The sequence below is a fragment of the Leucopleurus acutus genome (genome assembly GCF_964270905.1).
Source record: "Leucopleurus acutus genome assembly, chromosome: 2".
NCBI lineage: Eukaryota > Metazoa > Chordata > Mammalia > Artiodactyla > Delphinidae > Leucopleurus > Leucopleurus acutus.
The window spans coordinates 98288604-98309988 of NC_139143.1; the positions used below are offsets into that span (position 1 = coordinate 98288604).

The following is a 21385-nucleotide window of genomic DNA, read 5'->3' on the forward strand; positions in this document are numbered from 1 at the left end:
GTTTTCCTAATAAGTGCTGATGGCAGATGCTCCCTAAGATTTATCGGGGCAGATCACACTAACTAAGCTGTAGGGCAAAGTAATCCCTCTTTTTACCACTGCCCACCTGGATGGATGTTGATAATTTCTGCAAAAGACCCTTGAGTGCCCCCCAACCCCGCGCCCAGTTTTGTGGTGCTATAATTATATGATACTGTATTAGTTTTAAGTGTTCCTTTTTGTTTCTTAATTGCTTTCAGATTTAACTCCTCTGCTTCTTAAAGCTTAATTCCCATCCCAAGTGAGCAGCCACCCAACTCTCTCATTTTTTGTAAATAGAAAACAGTCCCACATATATACACTACCAAACGTAAAATAGATAGCTAGTGGGAAGCAGCCACATAGCCCAGGGAGATCAGCTCAGTGCTTTGTGACCACCTAGAGGGGTGGGATAGGGAGGGTGGGAGGGAGGGAGACGCAAGAGGGAAGAGATATGGGAATATACGTATATGTATAACTGATTCACTTTGTTATAAAGCAGAAACTAACACACCATTGTAAAGCAATTATACTCCAATAAAGATGTTAAAAAAAGAAAAGAAAAGAAAAGAGTCCCAGAGATGTGTACTGTCCGTGGAGTTGCACGAAAAAGTGCGAGATCTGTGCGAGACAAAGCCCGAGAAGGCCCGGTGTCCCTGCAGAGAGGACTGTTTCTGGGCAGTTCGCCAGGGTACCAAGCCCGAAGGGAAGGGAGCTTGAAGTTAAGTAACCTGAGCTTCCAGCTGCTCCCTCAATCCTCCCGTTCACCACCACCACCACCCCTCCTCCGTCCCCCGCTCCACCTTTAATACGCTGATGCAGAATCCCACAACCTCCCGGGGACTGGCTCCTCGGGCCGCACCCCTGACAGCTCCAGTAGGGACGCCGCAGAGCTTACCTCCCAGGTCCCACAGCCCCTCCCGGGCCGCACCCTACAACCCTTTTACTTCCTGCCCGCTCAAGGCAGTGCCTAGCCCGTCCCCCGCGCCTATCGGGGAGGCCGGCGCCGGGCGAGCTCCTCCCCAGGCAGCAGCGGGAGCGGCCACTCCCCGTGCACCGAGCCGAGCTCGGGTGGGGACTTGGCTCTTTTCAGCTTGTGCGCCGCGGGCCCCTTACAGCCAGGCCGCGGGCCCCTTACAGCCAGGCCTCGCGCCCGAGCAGCCTTCGGCCTCCCTGGCTTCCCTCGGCTGGGCCGGCCCGCGCCTCCGGGACCATGCTGCGCTGGCTGTGGGGCGTCGTGCTGCCCGCGGCGGCCTGCCAGGACGCGGAGCCGCCGACGCGCTACGAGACCCTCTTCCACAAGCTGGACCGCAACGGGGACGGCGTGGTGGACATCTGCGAGCTGCAGGAGGGGCTCAAGAGCCTGGGCATCCCCCTGGGCCAGGACGCCGAGGAGGTGGGTCGCTGCGGGGCCTGAGGGCCGGAAGGGCTGCACGGACTCTGGGCGCTTCCAGGACGGAGGGCGGCTGCCCGCGGCTCTGCAGGAAGTAGCTGGAAGTGTGGCTTCCAACCCGCGAGTGGGTTTAGAAGCTCGGGAATGGGGCCAGGTACCCCGGAACGGATGCGCATCAGGATCTGAAAGGCTACCGGTACTTTTACAGAAAAATTAGTGCAGTGGACCCTCTGACTCACTCTGAGAATTAAAAATCCTGTGCCCAGTACTTTTGGTCTGAATGCATCCCAGGGCTTTTTAAGCCTATGCAAAAATTTAGCCATTTTTGTGTTTTTTTTTTTTTTAGCTCTCACACTTCAGTGAGCCCCAAGTTCTGTAAAAATCTCACATTTTGTATCTCTTCGAAGCTGCTTTCTTACACCAGCTAGTTTGTCTACTGTTTCAAAACTGTTTGAAAACCAGTGGTATGTTTCCCCCAACCTCCTGTTGAGGAGGAGAGGCAACATTCCATTGTTTAAAACATTCTTAGTGCCCTAAGTACATAAGTTGACCTGAAGGGTTGGCCCATCCTACGAGCAATTTCAGCTTCTCTGAGTCATTTTAATTGTGTCCCTGAAGTGCAGCCCCTATCAGCAGAGATATTTGGAACCTCTCCAACCCCACTGAAACGTAGGAGGACACTTTGGCATTCCCTATCCCAAGAGTAAAGTGCTATTAAGCTATAAGAGCCAAAAACTGTTTATAGTAGTTATATTTTAAGCTACTCATTCAATGTCTTTAGTAGTTACAGGCCTCTTCAGGTTACTATTTCTTCTTGAGTCAGATTTAGTAAGTTACAACTTTTAGGAAACTGCACTTTCTGTCCAAGGCTCATAATATTTATATTCACTTGTGATTTTTAAAAAGTTCTGACTGTATCTGTAGTTATGTTCTCTGTTTTATTCCTGATATCTCCCCCCCACCCGTTTCCTCTTCAATCTTGCCAAATCTTTTTTTCTTGCCAACCTTTTTTTTTTCCCCTTCAACCTTTGTCTTTTTTATTCATACACTGAAAGAACCAACTTTTGGTACTTTTTGAAGATTGTCTCCATTTTTAAAATTTTCTTCCATTAACTTTTGTTTATTTCCTTCTACTTTCTTTGGGTTTACTCATTTGTCCCTTTTCTAATTTCTTGAGTTATTAATAAATGCTTGATTTATTAATTTTGAGCTACAATATCACTTTAATCACTTCTTTAGTTGCATCCTGTAAGTTTGTACTTTTGTTGTAATTTAGTTCTAAGTATTTTCTAATTTCCAATATGATTTCATCTTTGACCCATGAATTATTTGTGTGCTTTAAATTTCCAACTATATGCTTTTTTGGTTTGTTCTTTGAAAATATGAATAAAATAGACAAATTTCTGGCGAGACTGATTAATAAAAAGAGAGAGGAACTCAGGAATAAAAAAATGTCTTTAATTTTCCAAAATTTATATAAGAACAAATTATAAAATAAGTTGTATAAAACTGTGTGTATGCAAACATATAGAACAGGATGGCGTATATTTGTCACACACACAATATATGTATTCTATACATATACATAAAATATATTTTATACCTACATACATATACATAGTATCACTCTGTGCTCATGCCAGATATTATTAACTATTCCCAGCACTCTTTTTTGATGGGTATATTCTTCAATTAAATGTTAATAATAATTACTTCTGGATGGTAGGAGTTAAATTACCTTGTTACTTTTTTCTTCACAATTTTTATATTATTTCAATTTTTTAAAATGATCATGCCTTATTATTTTTATGATTAGGAAAAAATAGAGTTTTTTTTTTTTTAATATCACCTCCTCTGTGATGAGCTTTTCTGGACCACCCCCTATAGAAGAGTTGGTCTCACCTTACTATTTGTAGATCTTTGTCTCCTATATCGCTACTGCTATAATTTTCAAAAGGTACTATTTTTATTTATTGACTGTGCCCTCCACTAAGACCAAACATCTTGAAGATGAGGGTCATGTCTCAGTGATCTAAGCACAGTGGTACAAAAAGATTTAAGGCTGTGATTTGAAATACCCTAAACAAGACAGTGGCTCATTTGAAATAATTAAAAGGAAAAAAACCTTAACTGTAAAGCAGTTGTTAGTGCTTTTATTTCCAGCATATGTAGGACAAGAAAACCAAAAATTCTCCTGTTGCTAGATAACCTAGAAATGTTGGATAAAATAAGATAAATATATAAAAGACTATTTTTTTAGAGCAGTTTTTTGTTTACAGCAGAATTGAGAGGAAGGTACAGAGATTACCTACCCATACACCTTCTGCCTCTAAACATCACATACATAGCCGCCCCCATTGTCAACATCACTCATCAGAATGGTACATTTTTTACCAAAGGTGAACCTACATTGACACCTCATTATCACTTTAAGTCCATAGTTTACCTTAGGTTTCACTCTTGGTGTTGTATGTTCTATGGGTTTGGACAAATGTATAATGACATGTATCCATTATTATAATATCATATAGAGTATTATTACTGCCCTACAAGTCCTCTGTGCTCTGCCTATTCATTCCCACATCCCCAACCACTGATCTTTTTATTGATTCTATAGTTTTTCCAGATAAACATCTTTTTACATACATAGATGAGCTTGTAAGAAAATAAGAAATATCTAGTCAAACCACCTGGGTTTAAATCTTGGTTCTGCTACTTACTAGTTAACTTTGGGCCATTAAAAATATCTTTTTAGCTTCAGTTTTCTTATCTGTGACAGAGGTAACATGAGTACTTATCTCATAGGGTTATTGTGAATAGATGAATTAAAATACGTAAAGTATTTAGAATAATTCATGGTACCTAATAAGCAATCAGTTAGCCTTTAAATTATCTAAAACTGTTACTGCTGTCAAAATTTCCTCTATAATTGCACATTTGCTAACTTTCCTTTATAATTCTGTTGATTTTCCCTTTTATTTTAAAAACAGACTATATAATGGACTATACTGCTGGTGTATTCAAATTTAGCATTGTTTTAGCTTCTTGGTGAATTGCTCCTTTCATCATTATGCTTTCTTGCCTACCCTTATAGCATGGTTCCCCCCATATTTTACAAATGCCTGAGTCATTGCACTAGCCAGGTGTTCCCCTTAAACAGGTTGTTTTCCCAGGTCACCGCTGGGAAATCTTCAGCTTTGGGCTCCCACCTTGTACAAGGCATCATCCTTGCCCCATGTTCCACTCAGGGCTCTTTGCCTGCTGGGCAGTGAATGAGCCAGTTCCCAAACCCCATGTTCTTACCTCTTGTCTTGGGCTACTGCTGGTGCTAACTGCGTCATTTCTGGTTCTCCTAGGAGCAGAAACCACGATGGGATTGAGTGTGCAAAAGAAGGGTAAGGGAGAGGAAACAGGAGTGTTCGCCTGTGGAGTGATCTGACCTGGCCTCCACAGGCCACTCCATGGCACCCACAGATGTGCTTCTCAGCATAGGTTTGGGGAGTGCTCCCTTATTGTTCTCAGCCTCTCTTCCTCAGGGAGGACAGTGGGACAAACTACGGTCCCCGTTGCTTCACTTGGTCACAACTGGTGCTCATGATTTCCCTTCTTGACTGTCTATTTTAAATTCCACTCACGTTCATCTAGAATCTCTGCAGGTCTTTGTGACTTACCTGGTGGTGTGACCCAAACTTTCCTTTCTGCAGTATCTGAGCTTCTCAGGCCAATGTTGCTGCATGTGCCCATTCACAGTTATAACTGGGCATCCCTGGAGTCCACAAGGATCATCTGAGTTCCGTAAGTATTCCTCCCTGTCTCGGTGGTGTAGAAGCAGCCCTGCTTCCTGCTGATCAGGGCCAATTTACACCTACGAAGAGGGTGACTTCTTTTCTTGCCTGTTGGTCCCTGGACACAAGGAGTTACAAATGTCCAGGTGGAAGCTATAGCTTGTAGTTCAATGGGACCCTCATTGTGTTCCCTGACAGGAGTGTATCTATCCTGCTTGGGGACCAGAAGCTAACACTGCAGAGCCCAGAGTTGTGGGGTTGGGAAGCAAAAAGTTCCCATTGGGTCATTGGGAGTGACAGTAAGTGGGACCACTCCTACTTCCACCTCTTAGTTCCTGGACTCATGTGTTCTTCCTTTTGGGGGCACAGAGCCACATGGTAGGTCTCTGATTTAGTGTACATAACGGTATCCCGAAGGGTGGCAACCCATTTTTGCCAAATATTGTCTCCTAGGTGGTGCTTCGGCTGTGCTTTCAGTAGGACATTGCAGCATTCTGTGAGGTTGGCTGCTTCCTGATGGTGTGCGGTGTGAAATGGCCAGTGGATCCAGTGGTCTCGGGCCCACGTGCACACCTCTTACACTATGACGGGATCCCCTGGTCAGATGCTGTGTTCTGTAGGGATTTCACGCCTGTGGATCAGGCATTCCACAAGCCCCCAGATAGTGGTGCTATCTGAACCTTTGTGGGCAGGAAAGGGAAACCCCTACCTTCCTTTGAGGAAGACCCAGTGCCCCTTACACCACAGGAGGCACCCAATATAACTGACTTTCCACCGAGTGACCAGCTGGCCTTCTTGAGGAATAGTGTCATGTCAGGGCCAGGCAAGGGCCAGATCATGAAAGGCATTGAGGACCTGCCAGGTGGTTTGGACTTTTATCAATTGAGTGATGGGAGCACTTGGGAGATTTTAAGCAAGAGGGGACACAGGCAGACTTATGACTTAGGAAGATCACTCTGGTGGCTGTGCAAAAACAGGAGGAAGAGAGGGTGTGGAGGGGAGCCTGGGTGACAGTAGCCAATCACATACTTGGAATTAGGGTTACATGGTCAGTCTTTATGGGGGAGAATTTCAGAGGCATAGGTCAATGGTTTGTATAATGTCAAGGATTGGGGAGATTACCCACTGGAGTATCTAGAAATGAGAACTATGGGGTGATTCTTCAAGGGAAGGTTTCAAGATAATTTGCGTCTAAAACAAATACTCAGCCTAAAGTGAAATCTCTATAAATTTCCGCCTGACTTGATCTCATCTCCATGTTGCCAAGCTTTTGTAACGCATTTGGCAAGTAGAAGAGAGCAAATTTCTATTTAAGTTCCTTTAGGCCTTAAACGGAAAGAATGTGGAACATAATAAGGAATGCAATAACTAATTGTTACTAAGTGTTCCAAAAGTATACAGGGAAGGGAAAAGACATCAAGGCAAGTTCTGAGACAAAATTAAGAACTAGCTAGAGGCGAACTCACTATGGTTTCTTCTGATATGAAGTGACCCTGCTTTTCCATGTGTTTCCAAATCTCCTCATTACGAAATTAGTGTTTTAGAAGAGATAAAATTCACATTAAGTTCTCCTGTGACTCAGGAATTGAGAGTAGAAGGTAGTTTGAGGAAAAAGGAGATACAGTAGTTATTACTAATTTTCCCATAAGAATCTAGTAATCCTGTCTGCTTTTTGCATTATTTTCCATTGTTTCCTCCCTCCTCCCTCTTTGCCTCCCCCTCCTCATTGTTTTTCATCAAAGGCCACGTTAGAACATTTTAAAAGGCAATCCCAATGTTTGGATGTCACTTGAGGTACTCTGAGGAAAAAAATTTCAGAACATCAAAGAGCAGAAGAAATAATCTGAATTTTAATTTACTGAAATGGAAATCAGAAAAATAAACTGATGATGAAGAGTCAGCAGTTTTAGCTGGAAGTATGCTTATTTTGGTTCAGTTTAGGCTTGGAAGACTTCAGAATAGTGTAGAACCAAAAAAAAAAAAATCTGGATTTAGAATTAAGGCAATAAAATGATGAGATGATCAAGTCTGTGTTTTGCTGTCTTCTATCAGTTATATAAAATGCTGTTAGTCTGTTTTCTTTATTCAGAAGTCTGGCTGTGACTTCTACCTTTTCTACTTGGTCTTTAGACTCTTGCGCCTGCCTGGATGTCTGTCTTCTATGACTCTTTGTGACTACTTGCATTCTCTGCAATGCCCAGGGAAGGATCATTCCCTGTGGACTGTAAAATTCTCTTTTGTTGGAGAATTCCTTGTTGATTGGGCCACAGCATATCTTGTGAAACAACATTAGATGGTTGCCACTGCTCAACAGCTCTGGGGAGAAACGTTTATTGCGAAGCTTGCAGTAGTACTTATGACTAACCATGACATAATCTCTTCCTGGCAAACGCATGGGTAGTTCAAGGACATGGGATGGTCCTCTTTTTGTTTTCCGTACTTGACATGATGAGTAAATAGAGCAAAAACTGACAGATAACGGCTTGATTAGATTATCTTTATGAATTAAAAAAATTTTATTTTGGGGGAGCAGTTTTATGTTCACAGCAAAATTAAGAGGAAGGTCTAGAGATTAACCATATCTCACCTGCCCCCACGCATGCATAGCCTCCCCCATGATCAACATCTGACACCGAGTGGTAACATTTTTTACAGTTGGTGAACCTACACTGACATATCACCCCAAGTCCATAGTTTACCTTAGGTGTTGTATATTCTATCGGTTTGGACAAATGTATGATGACGTGTATCCATCTTTACAGAATCATACAGGGTATTTTTCACTGCACTAAAAATCCTCTCTGCTCTGCCTATTCATCCTTCCACCCATTTCTCCAACTGTCTGGCAACCACTGATCTTTTTAATGTCTCTATAGTTTTGCCTTTTCCAGAATATGATATTGCTAGAATCATACAGTATGTAACCTTTTCAGGTTGGCTTCTTTCACTTAGTAATATGCACTTAAGATTTCTCCATGACTTTTCATGGCTTGATAGCTTTTTTCTTTCTAGCACTGAATAATAGTCCATTGTCTGGATGTACCACAGTTTACTTACCCGTTCACCTACATCTTGGTTGCTTCTAATTTTGGCAATTATGAATAAAGCTCCTACAAACATTTGTGTTTAGATTTTCATGTGGACCTACATTTTAAGCTCCTTTGGGTAGATACCAAGGAGCATGATTGCTGGATTATATGGTAAAAGTGTGTTTAGTTTTGTAAGAAATTGCCAAGCTGTCTTCTAAAGTGTACCATTTTGCATTCCCACCAGCATGAGAGTTCTTGTTACTCCATATGAATTTTAACATTCAAGTTTTTAAAGAGTACTCCATATTTTTAAAAGTAACTTATGTAAAAAGTGGAATTTTGACTGTGAAACTACACTTCCACATTTCCAGTGGCGCCCGATGAGGGACCAACAGGTATGTGTATAGGGAAGCCAGAGCTCTCAGTGGTTACGGAAAGTGACGATGAAGAAGACGCCATAAACGTTGTTTATGAGTATCTCCTGGACCCCAGTTGACTTAACTTCTGCCCATTTTGAGATTATCCTCCCAAGTGTGCTGCCGGAATCTGTGCAGATGGAGATGGGACTCCTGTTCAGCAGCCTTGCTCTGGAGCCACTGCAGATACTGAGTGAAGATAAGGAACTGGGGGAGAGGATCACGGAAGGAAAGGCCCACATGGTCAGATTTTCATTCTGGTCCCAAGCTTCATTACAATAATTCCCAAGTGCCTTAACCTTAGAAGAAGAAGTCTTAGGTGTGACCAGACAACTTAAAAAACAAAAAAATGTTGGACCAATACCACCAGTCATTATGGCCCCACAGTCCATGTCTCAAAACTCCCCTACCCACTTTTCTCTAAAAAGAAGTTCTACCTTTAGAGACAGACCTGTGTGGAGGTCTCTCAGGAAGCTTCTGGAGACAAGGCTCCTCCTGGAGTGAGGTGGGAAACAGGGAGTCTGATTGGCTGATCTGGGAGTGAGGCCGGAACTCCGTAGCCTCACACTCCAGGCCTGGCCTCCAGCACCAACCCCTCCGAGGCTCCCAGCGCATCTCATGCTTCTGCTCTGGAGCCGTGGCGATGAACCGTCCCCTTTCCGTTCTGTACCTGGCCCAGGGGCTTTGGCTTTGGTAGCAGAGAGGCAGCTGCTCCCTTAGGTCTTTTCCAACTCGGCCTGTGGTGGGCAGAGATCACCATCCTCCCTCTCACTTCCACCTCGGGGAGACTAACGGGGGTCACAGCGTGGACCACCCGAAGCACCTCTGCCGCCAGAGACATCCCAGATGGACGCCTTCGATGAAGAACTCTTTTCATACCTAGACCATAATGAAGATGGGACCCTGGGCATCCTTGAACTTCAGGAAGGCCTGCAGGACGTAGGGGTCATTCAGGACGAAGGGAAGGTGGGCTTCAGTGGGGCTGTGGTCAGAGAGATGTTGGGTCTGAGATTCTGGAGGGGCCTTGGGCAGAGAAGGGTAAAGCCAAATTTACACGTTCCCAAGCTTGATGCTGGGCCCCACTATAGTTTTCAGGTCTGTTACCAGCGTTACTGCATGAAGAATAACAACGTTACTAATACTCCTCTCAAGCATTTTTCTCAATTTTCTCCCTGGCTCTAATAACACTTCTAAATTCAAATTGCTCTCAAGATGTTGGCTGCAACCTTGTTTTTGGAGTCACCTTGTTCAGTGTACTCACCTGTTATTAGTAGCCTAGATGTGCATTTAGGCCAAAGATGCTCTCTTCCCACTTTAGGGAACTGGCATAATCACTGTGTGTTTTGGGAGTTGTGTGGTAGTTGGAAATTCTCTAATAGTGTATTTTGGTTTCTGTTCTTGGAAGGAGGGCAATCAGCCTGAGTGGCTTGTACTCTTGGGGTTTCTCCCATGCTGATGTTTCCTCATAAGGTGCCTTTATCATCAGACTGGTTTTTTTTTTGCGGTACGCGGGCCTCTCACTGTTGTGGCCTCTCCCATTGCGGAGCACAGGCTCCGGACGCGCAGGCTGAGCGGCCATGGCTCACGAGCCCAGCCGCTCCGCGGCATGCGGGATCCTCCCTGACCGGGGCACAAACCCGTGTCCCCTGCATCGGCAGGCGGACTCTCAACCACTGCGTCACCAGGGAAGCCCTATCATCAGACTTTTGAAGAATGAGCTTGGGCATTTTTTCCTTTGCAAATCTTTTCCCCAGCAACCTAGATGAGAGGATCCTTCTCAGTATGCCGTGCCTAATGCATATTTCTATCAGTGTATTTCCAAGTTATCTTCTGTTCAGAAGTTATTATTGAGTATAATTATTACTTTCCAGTGATCTTTGCTCTTTGGATATTTAACCCAATAGATGGAGATCCATGAGAGTTAAAGACTGGCAAATTCATTTAAGATAATTGGCACTTCATGCTCAAAAAACTGTCAAATGAGTTTTGTCGTGTTAAGATTTGGTAAAACTCTTCCTATTAGCCATGTGAACTTTGGGAGTCTTTATTTTGTCATTCACTTAGTCATTGATCATTTGTATTTTGAGCACGTTCTATATGCCAAGCACTGTGTCCTGGTTTCCTCATTTGTAACATCAGAGGCCTGGACTGGATGTTGTCCATGGACCAGACCAGTCCAAAATATTATCTCTGTAAAGTTTACTTGGATTTTTAAATTGTGTTTTTCCTTTTAAACCTAAACGTCCTTCATGCTTTTTTTTTTTTTAACATCTTTATTGGGGTATAATTGCTTTACAATGGTGTGTTAGTTTCTGCTTTATAACAAAGTGAATCAGTCATACATAAACATATGTTCCCATATGTCTTCCCTCTTGCGTCTCCCTCCCTCCCACCATCCCTATCCCACCCCTCCAGGCTGTCACAAAGCACCGAGCCAATATCCCTGTGCCTTACGGCTGCTTCCCACTAGCTATCTACCTTACTACGTTTGTTAGTGTGTATATGCCCATGACTCTCTCTCGCCCTGTCACAGCTCACCCTTCCCCCTCCCCATAACCTCAAGTCCGTTCTCTAGGAGGTCTGCGTCTTTATTCCTGCTTTACCCCTAGGTTCTTCATGACATTTTTTTTTCTTAAATTCCATATATATGTGTTAGCATACGGTATTTGTCTTTTTCTTTCTGACTTACTTCACTCTGTATGACAGACTCTAGGTCTATCCACCTCATTACAAATAGCTCAATTTCGTTTCTTTTTATGGCTGAGTAATATTCCATTGTATATATGTGCCACATCTTCTTTATCCATTCATCCGATGATGGGCACTTAGGTTGTTTCCATCTCTGGGCTATTGTAAATAGAGCTGCAGTGAACATTTTGGTACATGACTCTTTTTGAATTTTGGTTTTCTCAGGGTATATGCCCAGTAGTGGGATTGCTGGGTCATATGGTAGTTCTATTTGTAGTTTTTTAAGGAACCTCCATACTGTTCTCCATAGTGGCTGAACCAATTCACATTCCCACCAGCAGTGCAAGAGTGTTCCCTTTTCTCCACACCCTCTCCAGCATTTATTGTTTCTAGATTTTTTGATGATGGCCATTCTGACTGGTGTGAGATGATATCTCATTGTAGTTTCGATTTGCATTTCTCTGATGATTAATGATGTTGAGCATTCTTTCATGTGTTTGTTGGCAGTCTGTATATCTTCTTTGGAGAAATGTCTATTTAGGTCTTCTGCCCATTTTTGGATTGGGTTGTTTGTTTTCTTGTTATTGAGCTGCATGAGCTGCTTGTAAATTTTGGAGATTAATCCTTTGTCGGTTGCTTCATTTGCAAATATTTTCTCCCATTCTGAGGGTTGTCTTTTGGTCTTGTTTATGGTTTCCTTTGCTGTGCAAAAGCTTTGAAGTTTCATTAGGTCCCATTTGTTTATTTTTGTTTTTATTTCCATTACTCTAGGAGGTGGGTCAGAAAGGATCTTGCTGTGATTTATGTCATAGAGTGTTCTGCCTATGTTTTCCTTTAAGAGTTTGATAGTTTCTGGCCTTACATTTAGGTCTTTAATCCATTTTGAGCTTATTTTTGTGTATGGTGTTAGGGAGTGATCTAATCTCATACTTTTACATGTACCTGTCCAGTTTTCCCAGCACCACTTATTGAAGAGGCTGTCCTTTCTCCACTGTACATTACTGCCACCTTTATCAAAGATAAGGTGTCCATATGTGCATGGGTTTATCTCTGGGCTTTCTATCCTGTTCCATTGATCTATCTTTCTGTTTTTGTGCCAGTACCATACCGTCTAGATAACTGTAGCTTTGTAGTATAGTCTGAAGTCAGGGAGCCTGATTCCTCCAGTTCCTTCTTTCGTTCAAAGCCAAAGATTGCTTTGGCTATTCGGGGTCTTTTGTGTTTCCATACAAATTGCAAAATTTTTTGTTATAGTTGTGTGAAAAATGCCAGTGGTAGTTTGATAGGGATTGCATTGAATCTATAGATTGCTGTGGGTAGTAGAGTCATTTTCACAATGTTGATTCTTCCAATCCAAGAACATGGTATATCTCTCCATCTATTTGTATCATCTTTAATTTCTTTCATCAGTGTCTTATAATTTTCTGCATACAGGTCTTTTGTCTCCTTAGGTAGGTTTATTCCTAGATATTTTATTCTTTTTGTTGCAATGGTAAATGGGAGTGTTTCCTTGATTTCACTTTCAGATTTTTCATCATTAGTATATAGGAATGCCAGAGATTTCTGTGCATTAATTTTGTATCCTGCCACTTTACCAAATTCATTGATTAGCTCTAGTAGTTTTCTGGTAGCATCTTTAGGGTTCTCTATGTATAGGATCATGTCATCTGCAAACAGTGACAGCTTTACTTCTTCTTTTCCGATTTGGATTCCTTTTATTTCCTTTCCTTCTCTGATTGCTGTGGCTAAAACTTCCAAAAATATGTTGAATAAGAGTGGTAAGAGTGGGCAACCTTGTCTTGTTCCTGATCTTAGTGGAAATGCTTTCAGTTTTTCACCATTGAGGAGGATGTTGGCTGTGGGTTTGTCATATATGGCCTTTATTATGTTGAGGAAAGTTCTCTTTATGCCTACTTTCTGGAGGGTTTTTATCATAAATGGGTGTTGAATTTTGTCGAAAGCTTTCCCTGCATCTATTGAGATGATCATATGGTTTTTCTCCTTCAATTTGTTAATACGGTGTATCACGTTGACTGATTTGCGTATATTGAAGAATCCTTACATTCCTGGGGTAAACCCCACTTGATCATGGTGTATGATCCTTTTAATGTGCTGTTGGATTCTGTTTGCTAGCATTTTGTTGAGGATTTTTGCATCTATGTTCATCAGTGATATTGGCCTGTAGTTTTCTTTCTTTGTGACATCCTTGTCTGGTTTTGGTATCAAGGTGATGGTGGCCTCGTAGAAGGAGTTTGGGAGTGTTCCTCCCTCTGCTATATTTTGGAAGAGTTTGAGAAGGATAGGTGTTAGCTCTTCTCTAAATGTTTGATAGAATTCGCCTGTGAAGCCATCTGGTCCTGGTATTTTGTTTGTTGGAATATTTTTAATCACAGTTTCAATTTCAGTGCTTGTGATTGGTCTGTTCATATTTTCTATTTCTTCCTGATTCAGTCTTGGCAGGTTGTGCATGTCTAAGAATTTGTCCATTTCTTCCAGATTGTCCATTTTATTGGCATAGAGTTGCTTGTAGTAATCTCTCATGATCTCTTTTATTTCTGCAGTGTCAGTTGTTACCTCTCCTTTTTCATTTCTAATTCTATTGATTTGAGTCTTCTCCCTTTTTTTCTTGATGAGTCTGGCTAATGGTTTATCTATTTTGTTTATCTTCTCAAAGAACCAGCTTTTAGTTTTATTGATCTTTGCTATAGTTTCCTTCATTTCTTTTTCATTTATTTCTGATCTGATTTTTATGATTTCTTTCCTTCTGCTAGCTTTGGGGTTTTTTTGTTCTTCTTTCTCTAATTGCTTGAGGTGCAAGGTTAGGTTGTTTATTCGAGATGTTTCCTGCTTCTTAAGGTGGGCTTGTATTGCTATAAACTTCCCCCTTAGAACTGCTTTTGCTGCATCCCACAGGTTTTGGGTCGTTGTGTCTCCATTGTCATTTGTTTCTAGGTATTTTTTGATTTCCTCTTTGATTTCTTCAGTGATCACTTCATTATTAAGTAGTGTCTTGCTTAGCCTCCATGTGTTTGTATTTTTTACAGATCTTTTCCTGTAATTGATATCTAGTCTCATGGCGTTGTGGTCAGAAAAGATACTTGATACAATTTCAATTTTCTTAAATTTACCAAGGCTTGATTTGTGACCTAAGATATGATCTATCCTGGAGAATGTTCCATGAGCACTTGAGAAAAATGTGTATTCTGTTGTTTTTGGATGGAGTGTCATATAAATGTCAATTAAGTCCATCTTGTTTAATGTATCATTTAAAGCTTGTGTTTCCTTATTTATTTTCATTTTGGATGATCTGTCCATGGGTGAAAGTGGGGTGTTTAAGTCCCCTACTATGAATGTGTTACTGTCGATTTCCCCTTTTATGGCTGTTAGTATTTGCCTTATGTATTGAGGTGCTCCTATGTTGGGTGCATAAATATTTACAATTGTTATATCTTCTTCTTGGTTCGATCCCTTGATCATTATGTAGTGTCCTTCTTTGTCTCTTTTAATAGTCCTTATTTTAAAGTCTATTTTGTCTGATATGAGAATTGCTACTCCAGCTTTCTTTTGGTTTCCATTTGCATGGAATATCTTTTTCCATCCCCTTACTTTCAGTCTGTATGTGTCTCTAGGTCTGAAGTGGGTCTCTTGTAGACAGCATATATAAGGGTCTTGTTTTTGCATCCATTCAGCTAATCTGTGTCTTTTGGTGGGAGCATTTAGTCCATTTACATTTAAGGTAATGATCGATATGTATGTTCCTATTCCCATTTTCTAAATTGTTTTGGGTTCGTTATTATAGGTCTTTTCCTTCTCTTGTGTTTCTTGCCTAGAGAAGATCCTTTAGCATTTGTTGTTAAGCTGGTTTGGTGGTGCTGAACTCTCTCAGCTTTTGCTTGTCTGTAAGGGTTTTAATTTCTCCATCAAATCTGAATGAGATCCTTGCTGGATAGAATAGTCTTGGCTGCAGGTTTTTCTCCTTCATCACTTTCAGTATGTCTTGCCACTCCCTTCTGGCTTGTAGGGTTTCTGCTGAGAGATCAGCTGTTAACCTTATGGGGATTCCCTTATGTGTTATTTGTTGTTTTTCCCTTGCTGCTTTTAATATGCTTTCTTTGTATTTAATTTTTGACAGTTTGATTAATATGTGTCTTGGCGTATTTCTCCTTGTATTTATCCTGTATGGGACTCTCTGTGCTTCCTGGACTTGATTAACTATTTCCTTTCCCATATTAGGGAAGTTTTCAACTATAATCTCTTCAAATATTTTCTCAGTCCCTTTGTTTTTCTCTTCTTCTTCTGGAACCCCTATAATTCGAATGTTGGTGCGTTTAATGTTGTCCCAGAGGTCTCTGAGACTGTCCTCAGTTCTTTTCATTCTTTTTTCGTTATTCTGCTCTGCAGTAGTTATTTCCACTATTTTATCTTCCAGGTCACTTATCCGTTCTTCTGCCTCAGTTATTCTGCTATTGATCCCATCTAGAGTACTTTTAATTTCATTTATTGTGTTGTTCATCGTTGCTTGTTTCATCTTTAGTTCTTCTAGGTCCTTGTTAACTGATTCTTGCATTTTGTCCATTCTATTGTCCATTCTATCTCCAAGGTTTCCGATCAACCTTACTATCATTATTCTGAATTCTTTTTCAGGTAGACTGCCTATTTCCTCTTCATTTGTTAGGTCTGGTGCATTTTTATCTTGCTCCTTTATCAGCTGTGTGTTTTTCTGTCTTCTCATTTTGCTTATCTTACTGTGTTTGGGGTCTCCTTTTTGCAGGCTGCAGGTTCGTAGTTCCTCCTGTTTTTGATGTCTGTCTCCAGTGGCTAAGGTTGGTTCAGTGGGTTGTGTAGGCTTCCTGGTGGAGGGGACTAGTGCCTGTGTTGTGGTGGATGAGGCTGAATCTTGTCTCTCTAGTGGGCAGGTTCACGTCTGGTGGTGTGTTTTGGGGTGTCTGTGGCCTTATTATGATTTTAGGCAGCCTCTCTGCTAATGGGTGGGGTTGTGTTCCTGTTTTGCTAGTTGTTTGGCATAGGTTTTCCAGCACTGTGGCTTGCTGGCCGTTGAGTGAAGCTGGGTGCTCTTGTTAAGATGGAGGTCTCTGGGAGATTTTCGCCGTTTGATATTATGTGGAGCTGCGAGGTCTCTTGTTGACCAGTGTCCTGAAGTTGGCTCTCCTACCTCAGAGGCAGAGCCCTGCCTCCTGGCTGGAGCACCAAGAGCTTTTCATCCACACGGCTCAGGATAAAAGGGAGAAAAAGTAGAGGGAATTAGTATAATTATGAGGAAAGAAAGAAGGAAAGGAGGGTAGGAAGGAAGGAAGAAAGAAAGAAAGAAGCAAAGAAGGAAAGAAGGCAAGAAGGAAAGAAAGGAGGGAGGGAGGGAGGGAGGAAGGAAGGAAGGAGGGAAAGAAGGAAAAAAGACAGAAAGAAAGAAGATACAGTAAAAATAAAATAAAGTATAATAAAGTTATTGAATTAAAAAATTCTTATTTAGAAAAAAAAAGGGACGGATAGAACCTTAGGACAAATGTTGGAAGCAAAGCTATACAGACAAAATCTTACACAGAAGCATACACATACACCCTCACTAAAAGAGGTAAATGGGGAAAAATCATAAATCTTGCTGTCAGAGACCACCTCCTCAATTTGGGATGATTCTTTGTCTAAAGGAGGGAAGGACGGAAGGAAAGAAAGAAAGAAAGAACGAACGAAGGTAAAGTATAATAACGTTATTAAAATTAATTATTAAGAAAAAAAATTAAAAAAAAATGGATGGATAGAACCCTAGGACAAATGGTGGAAGCAAGACTATACAGACAAGATCTCACACAGAAGCATACACATACACATTCACAAAAAGAGGAATAGGGAAAAAAATCATAGATCTTGCTCCTAAAGTCCACTTCCTTAATTTGGGATGATTGGTTGTCTATTCAGGTATTCCACAGATGCAGGGTATATCAAGTTGATTGTGGAGCTTTAATCCGCTGCTTCTGAGGCTGCTGGGAGAGTTTCCCTTTCTCTTCTTTGTTCTCACAGCTCCCAGGTCTAAGCTTTGGATTTGGCCCTGCCACTGCGTGTAGGTCGCTGGAGGGCGTCTGTTTTTTGCTCAGACAGGATGGGGTTAAAAGAGCCGCTGATTCGGGGGCTCTGGCTCACTCAGGCCGGGGGGAGGGAGGGGCACGGAGTGCGGGGCGGGCCTGCGGTGGCAAAGGCCGGCGTGACTTTGCACCAGCCTGAGGCGCGCTGTGCGTTCTCCCGGGGAAGTTGTCCCTGGATCCCGGGAACCTGGCAGTGGCGGGCTGCACAGGCTCCGCGGAAGAGGGGTGTGGAGAGTGACCTGTGCTCGCACACAGGCCCCTCGGTGGCCGCAGCAGCAGCCTTAACGTCTCCCGCCCGCCTCTGGGGTCCGCGCTTTCAGCCGCGGCTCGCGCCCGTCTCTGGGGTTCCCGCTTTTAGCCGCGGCTCGCGCCCGTCTCTGGAGTTCCTTTAAGCAGCGTTCTTAAACCCCTCTCCTCACACCCCAGGAAACAAAGAGGGAAGGAAAAGTCTCCTGCCTCTTCGGCAGGTGCAGACTTTTCCCCGGACTCCCTCCCGGCTAGCTGTGGTGCACCAACCCCTTCAGGCTATGTTCAAGCCGCCAACCCCAGTCCTTTCCCTGCGCTCTGTCCGAAACCGAAACCCGAGCCTCAGAGCCTCAGCTCGCAGCCCCGCCCGCCCCGGCAGGTGAGCAGACAAGCCTCTCGGGCTGGTGAGTGCCGGTCGGCACCGATCCTTTGTGCGGGAATCTCCCCGCTTTGTCCTCCGCACCCGTTGCTGTGCACTCCTCCGCGGCTTCGAAGCTCCCCCCTCCGCCTCCCGCAGTCTCCGCCCGCGAAGGGGCTTCCTAGTGTGTGGAAACTTTTCCTCCTTCACAGCTCCCTCCCACTGGTGCACCTGCCGTCCCTATTCTTTTGTCTCTGTTTTTTCTTTTTTTCTTTTGCCCTACCCAGGTACGTGGGGAGTTTCTTGCCTTTTGGGAGGTCTGAGGTCTTCTGCCAGCCTTCAGTAGGTGTTCTGTAGGAGTTGTTCCACGTGTAGATGTATTTCTGGTGTATCTGTGGGGGAGGAAGGTGATCCCCGCGTCTTACTCTTCCGCCATCTTCCCCAGCTCTCCTTCATGCTTTTTTAAAGCTACTCTTGTACTTAGATTTTCACATGTGACTTGTATTGATATTTGTTTATTTGATACAAACTAACCTTTCATAAGAAATTCAGGATTATGCCATAAACAAGTTTAACGCTTTAAAACACATTTCTTCTTTATCAAAACAATTTTTTTTGCATATTTGTCTTTTGTTTTTGGTAAGAGGTGGTGTGAGCCATATAAAGGCTTTTTATGACTGATGATGTCTCACATATCAAAACTCTGGCAGTCTCTGCACCAGCCACATAGAACCGTATATTTCAGGGAAACTGATGTGGCTTTTCTTCAGGTGATGGTGACATCTCCAGGAAGTTTTGATGTGAGTTTTCACCCCCATGTCTCCAGATTCCGTAGTAGAAGTTTATTTATATAGATTGAGAATTCAATTGATTTTTTAAATATAGAAATGGTACTTACATACTGCTAAGAAAGAAAAGATACAGCTTTTTATTCTGATAACAGATTTTTTGAATGATATTTGATTTGGTTTGTTTTTTTGCTGTGAAAGGTGAGAGACTGAATATGCAAATAGACAGTGTTAGACCATATTTAAAATTGAACTTTGAATTTCTTAATGTGTGCAAATGTCAAATCACTATGTAGTACACCTGAAACTAACTTAATATTGTATATCAACTATATTTCAATTAAAAAAATTTTGAACTTTGACCTAAGACCTACCCAGAAAACTACCCCTTGTTTATAATAAAAAATCCAGGAAGCCAACCCGCTGTAAGTCAGACTTACTGGAAGCCAGAATGCTATCTCTAGTGACAGTCCAGGAAGCTAAACAATAACTTGTGTAACAATCAGCCCCAAATGGCCAGAAATTAATTGATAACTGACATGTTCCCCAATTTTTGTCCCTGCTTCCAACTTAGGACCAACCAGAAAAAGCCTAACCAGTCACACAGGATGCCCCACTTTTGCTTTAGCCCACCTACAGTTTTCCCAGGCCAACAGTTTCCAATCAGGGCATACCCCAAAACTCCTTTTTTTTTCTACTATAAAGCTTTCCCACTCTTCTTCCTGCCTTTGAGCCAAAATACAAGTGACAGTGGTTGACTTCCTTGCTATAGTAATCTCAGAATAAACAGCCTTTCCTCTTCTCCTTTGACTGGTCTTTATTTCCACAGAGGAATAGGCAAGAAAACTCAAAAGTCAGAGTCATTAGACAGTTGTAACTCTGGGAATCTTTATTTACCGTAACAAAGGCTAATGAAATATGGGTAAAAAAATCAGGCTGTTCAAAGATAGCGTTAGAGATGTCCTTTAACTTGTGATTTCTAAAATGATAGTTGTTCACTGTTATTTTCATCGACCGAAATATAAACTTCTTAGATGAAACTTCAGTACATAAATGGGGCCCCAGAATGCTGTGACATTTTCTCGTGGATTATGCAAATCTCAGTGTATGTGTTGAGTAATCAGAAAATAATTTCCAGATGAAAATCATCCTCAGTCTAATTTGTAAAAGTAATTAAATAGCAATAATTATTTTTCAGTGACACTACAAATGTATTTGCTTTTAAAACTGTGAGTAATGATGGCATTTAGGTTGCAGATAAGAGAATCCTAGTCATACTAGTTTAAACAAAAAAGGCTAGAATTCTTTGTAGATACCCTTTATTAGTTTGAGGAAGCACCATTCCTAGTTTGCTCAGAGTTTTTAGTCACAAATGATATTGAATCCATCAAATGTTTTTCTGCATTTATTAAGGTAACCACATGACTTTTCTTTTTTATTCTGTTACTGTGGTGAATTACAAGATTTAAAAAAATATGTTAACCCAACCTGGGATTACTGTAATACATTTATCTTGTGTATGTATGTGTGTCCATATATAGTGTTATGTATATATTTATTATGTACATATGTATATATAATATATAGTATTATACAGGTACATATGTGTATGTATAATACATATAGTATTATATGTGTATATATATAGTATCAATTTATATATTGTATTCATATAATTATATATATAGTATATATATATACACTATATATATAGTATATATATATAGTATTATATATATATACTATATATTATATATAGTATTATATATATATAGTATTATAGTATTATTATATATATAGTATTATATATAGTATTATATATACTATATATATAGTATTATCAATTTTATATATATAGTAATATCAATTATATATATAGTACCCATATATATTATGTATATATATATTATGTGTGTGTATATATCAATACATATATTTGTGTGAAATAATATATTATTTTTTTCTCAAAAGGAATGATTTTTCTTAATAGAGATAGACAGTTTGATATGACAGCTTTTTATAAGAATCATCTTTAGGAAAAGATTATTTAATTTTGGAAATTAAAGGGAAAAATACTATTTTAAACATTTAAATTTAGGTCAAGATTTTGTCTTCTATCTTGGGATTTATAAAATACAAGTCTTAATAGGAAAACAGCCAATCTGCTTGACGTACAAAACATCTAGTATTTTTAACCCATATAAAAATATCTCTAATTTTTTTCTTTTTTGTAGAAAATTTTTACTACTGGTGATGTCAACAAAGATGGAAAGCTGGATTTTGAAGAATTTATGAAGTACCTTAAAGACCATGAGAAACAAATGAAATTGGCATTTAAGAGTTTGGACAAAAATAATGATGGTGTGTCTTTCTTTTCTATTTATCACCAGCTATGAAGAAGCACATCTCATGCTTCCAAAAGTCTAAAACAATGTATATTTAGTCAGTCTATTTTTAGATGATAATTATTACTTGTGTTAATACTTGTTTTTCTTAGTAATGTGATTTTTATATAGAATGTTTTTAGTGAAGAAAAGTTATATGTAGCTTTGCCTAATGAATCATAAAC

At 41.0% G+C, this 21385-nt stretch overlaps 1 protein-coding gene across 2 annotated transcripts in view; it reads left to right on the top strand.

Annotated features, from left to right (window-relative positions):
* The first annotated feature begins 1143 nt into the window (after positions 1-1143).
* SLC25A24 (solute carrier family 25 member 24) overlaps positions 1144-21385 on the top strand; it is a 58336-nt gene continuing 38094 nt past the window's right edge. For both annotated transcript variants that reach the window (XM_082833526.1, XM_082833525.1), the window contains exons 1-2: positions 1144-1414; positions 21051-21177. In XM_082833526.1, the coding sequence (XP_082689652.1) occupies positions 1232-1414; positions 21051-21177 (310 nt within the window). In that variant the 5' untranslated portion in view covers positions 1144-1231. The remainder of the gene's footprint in view (positions 1415-21050; positions 21178-21385) is intronic.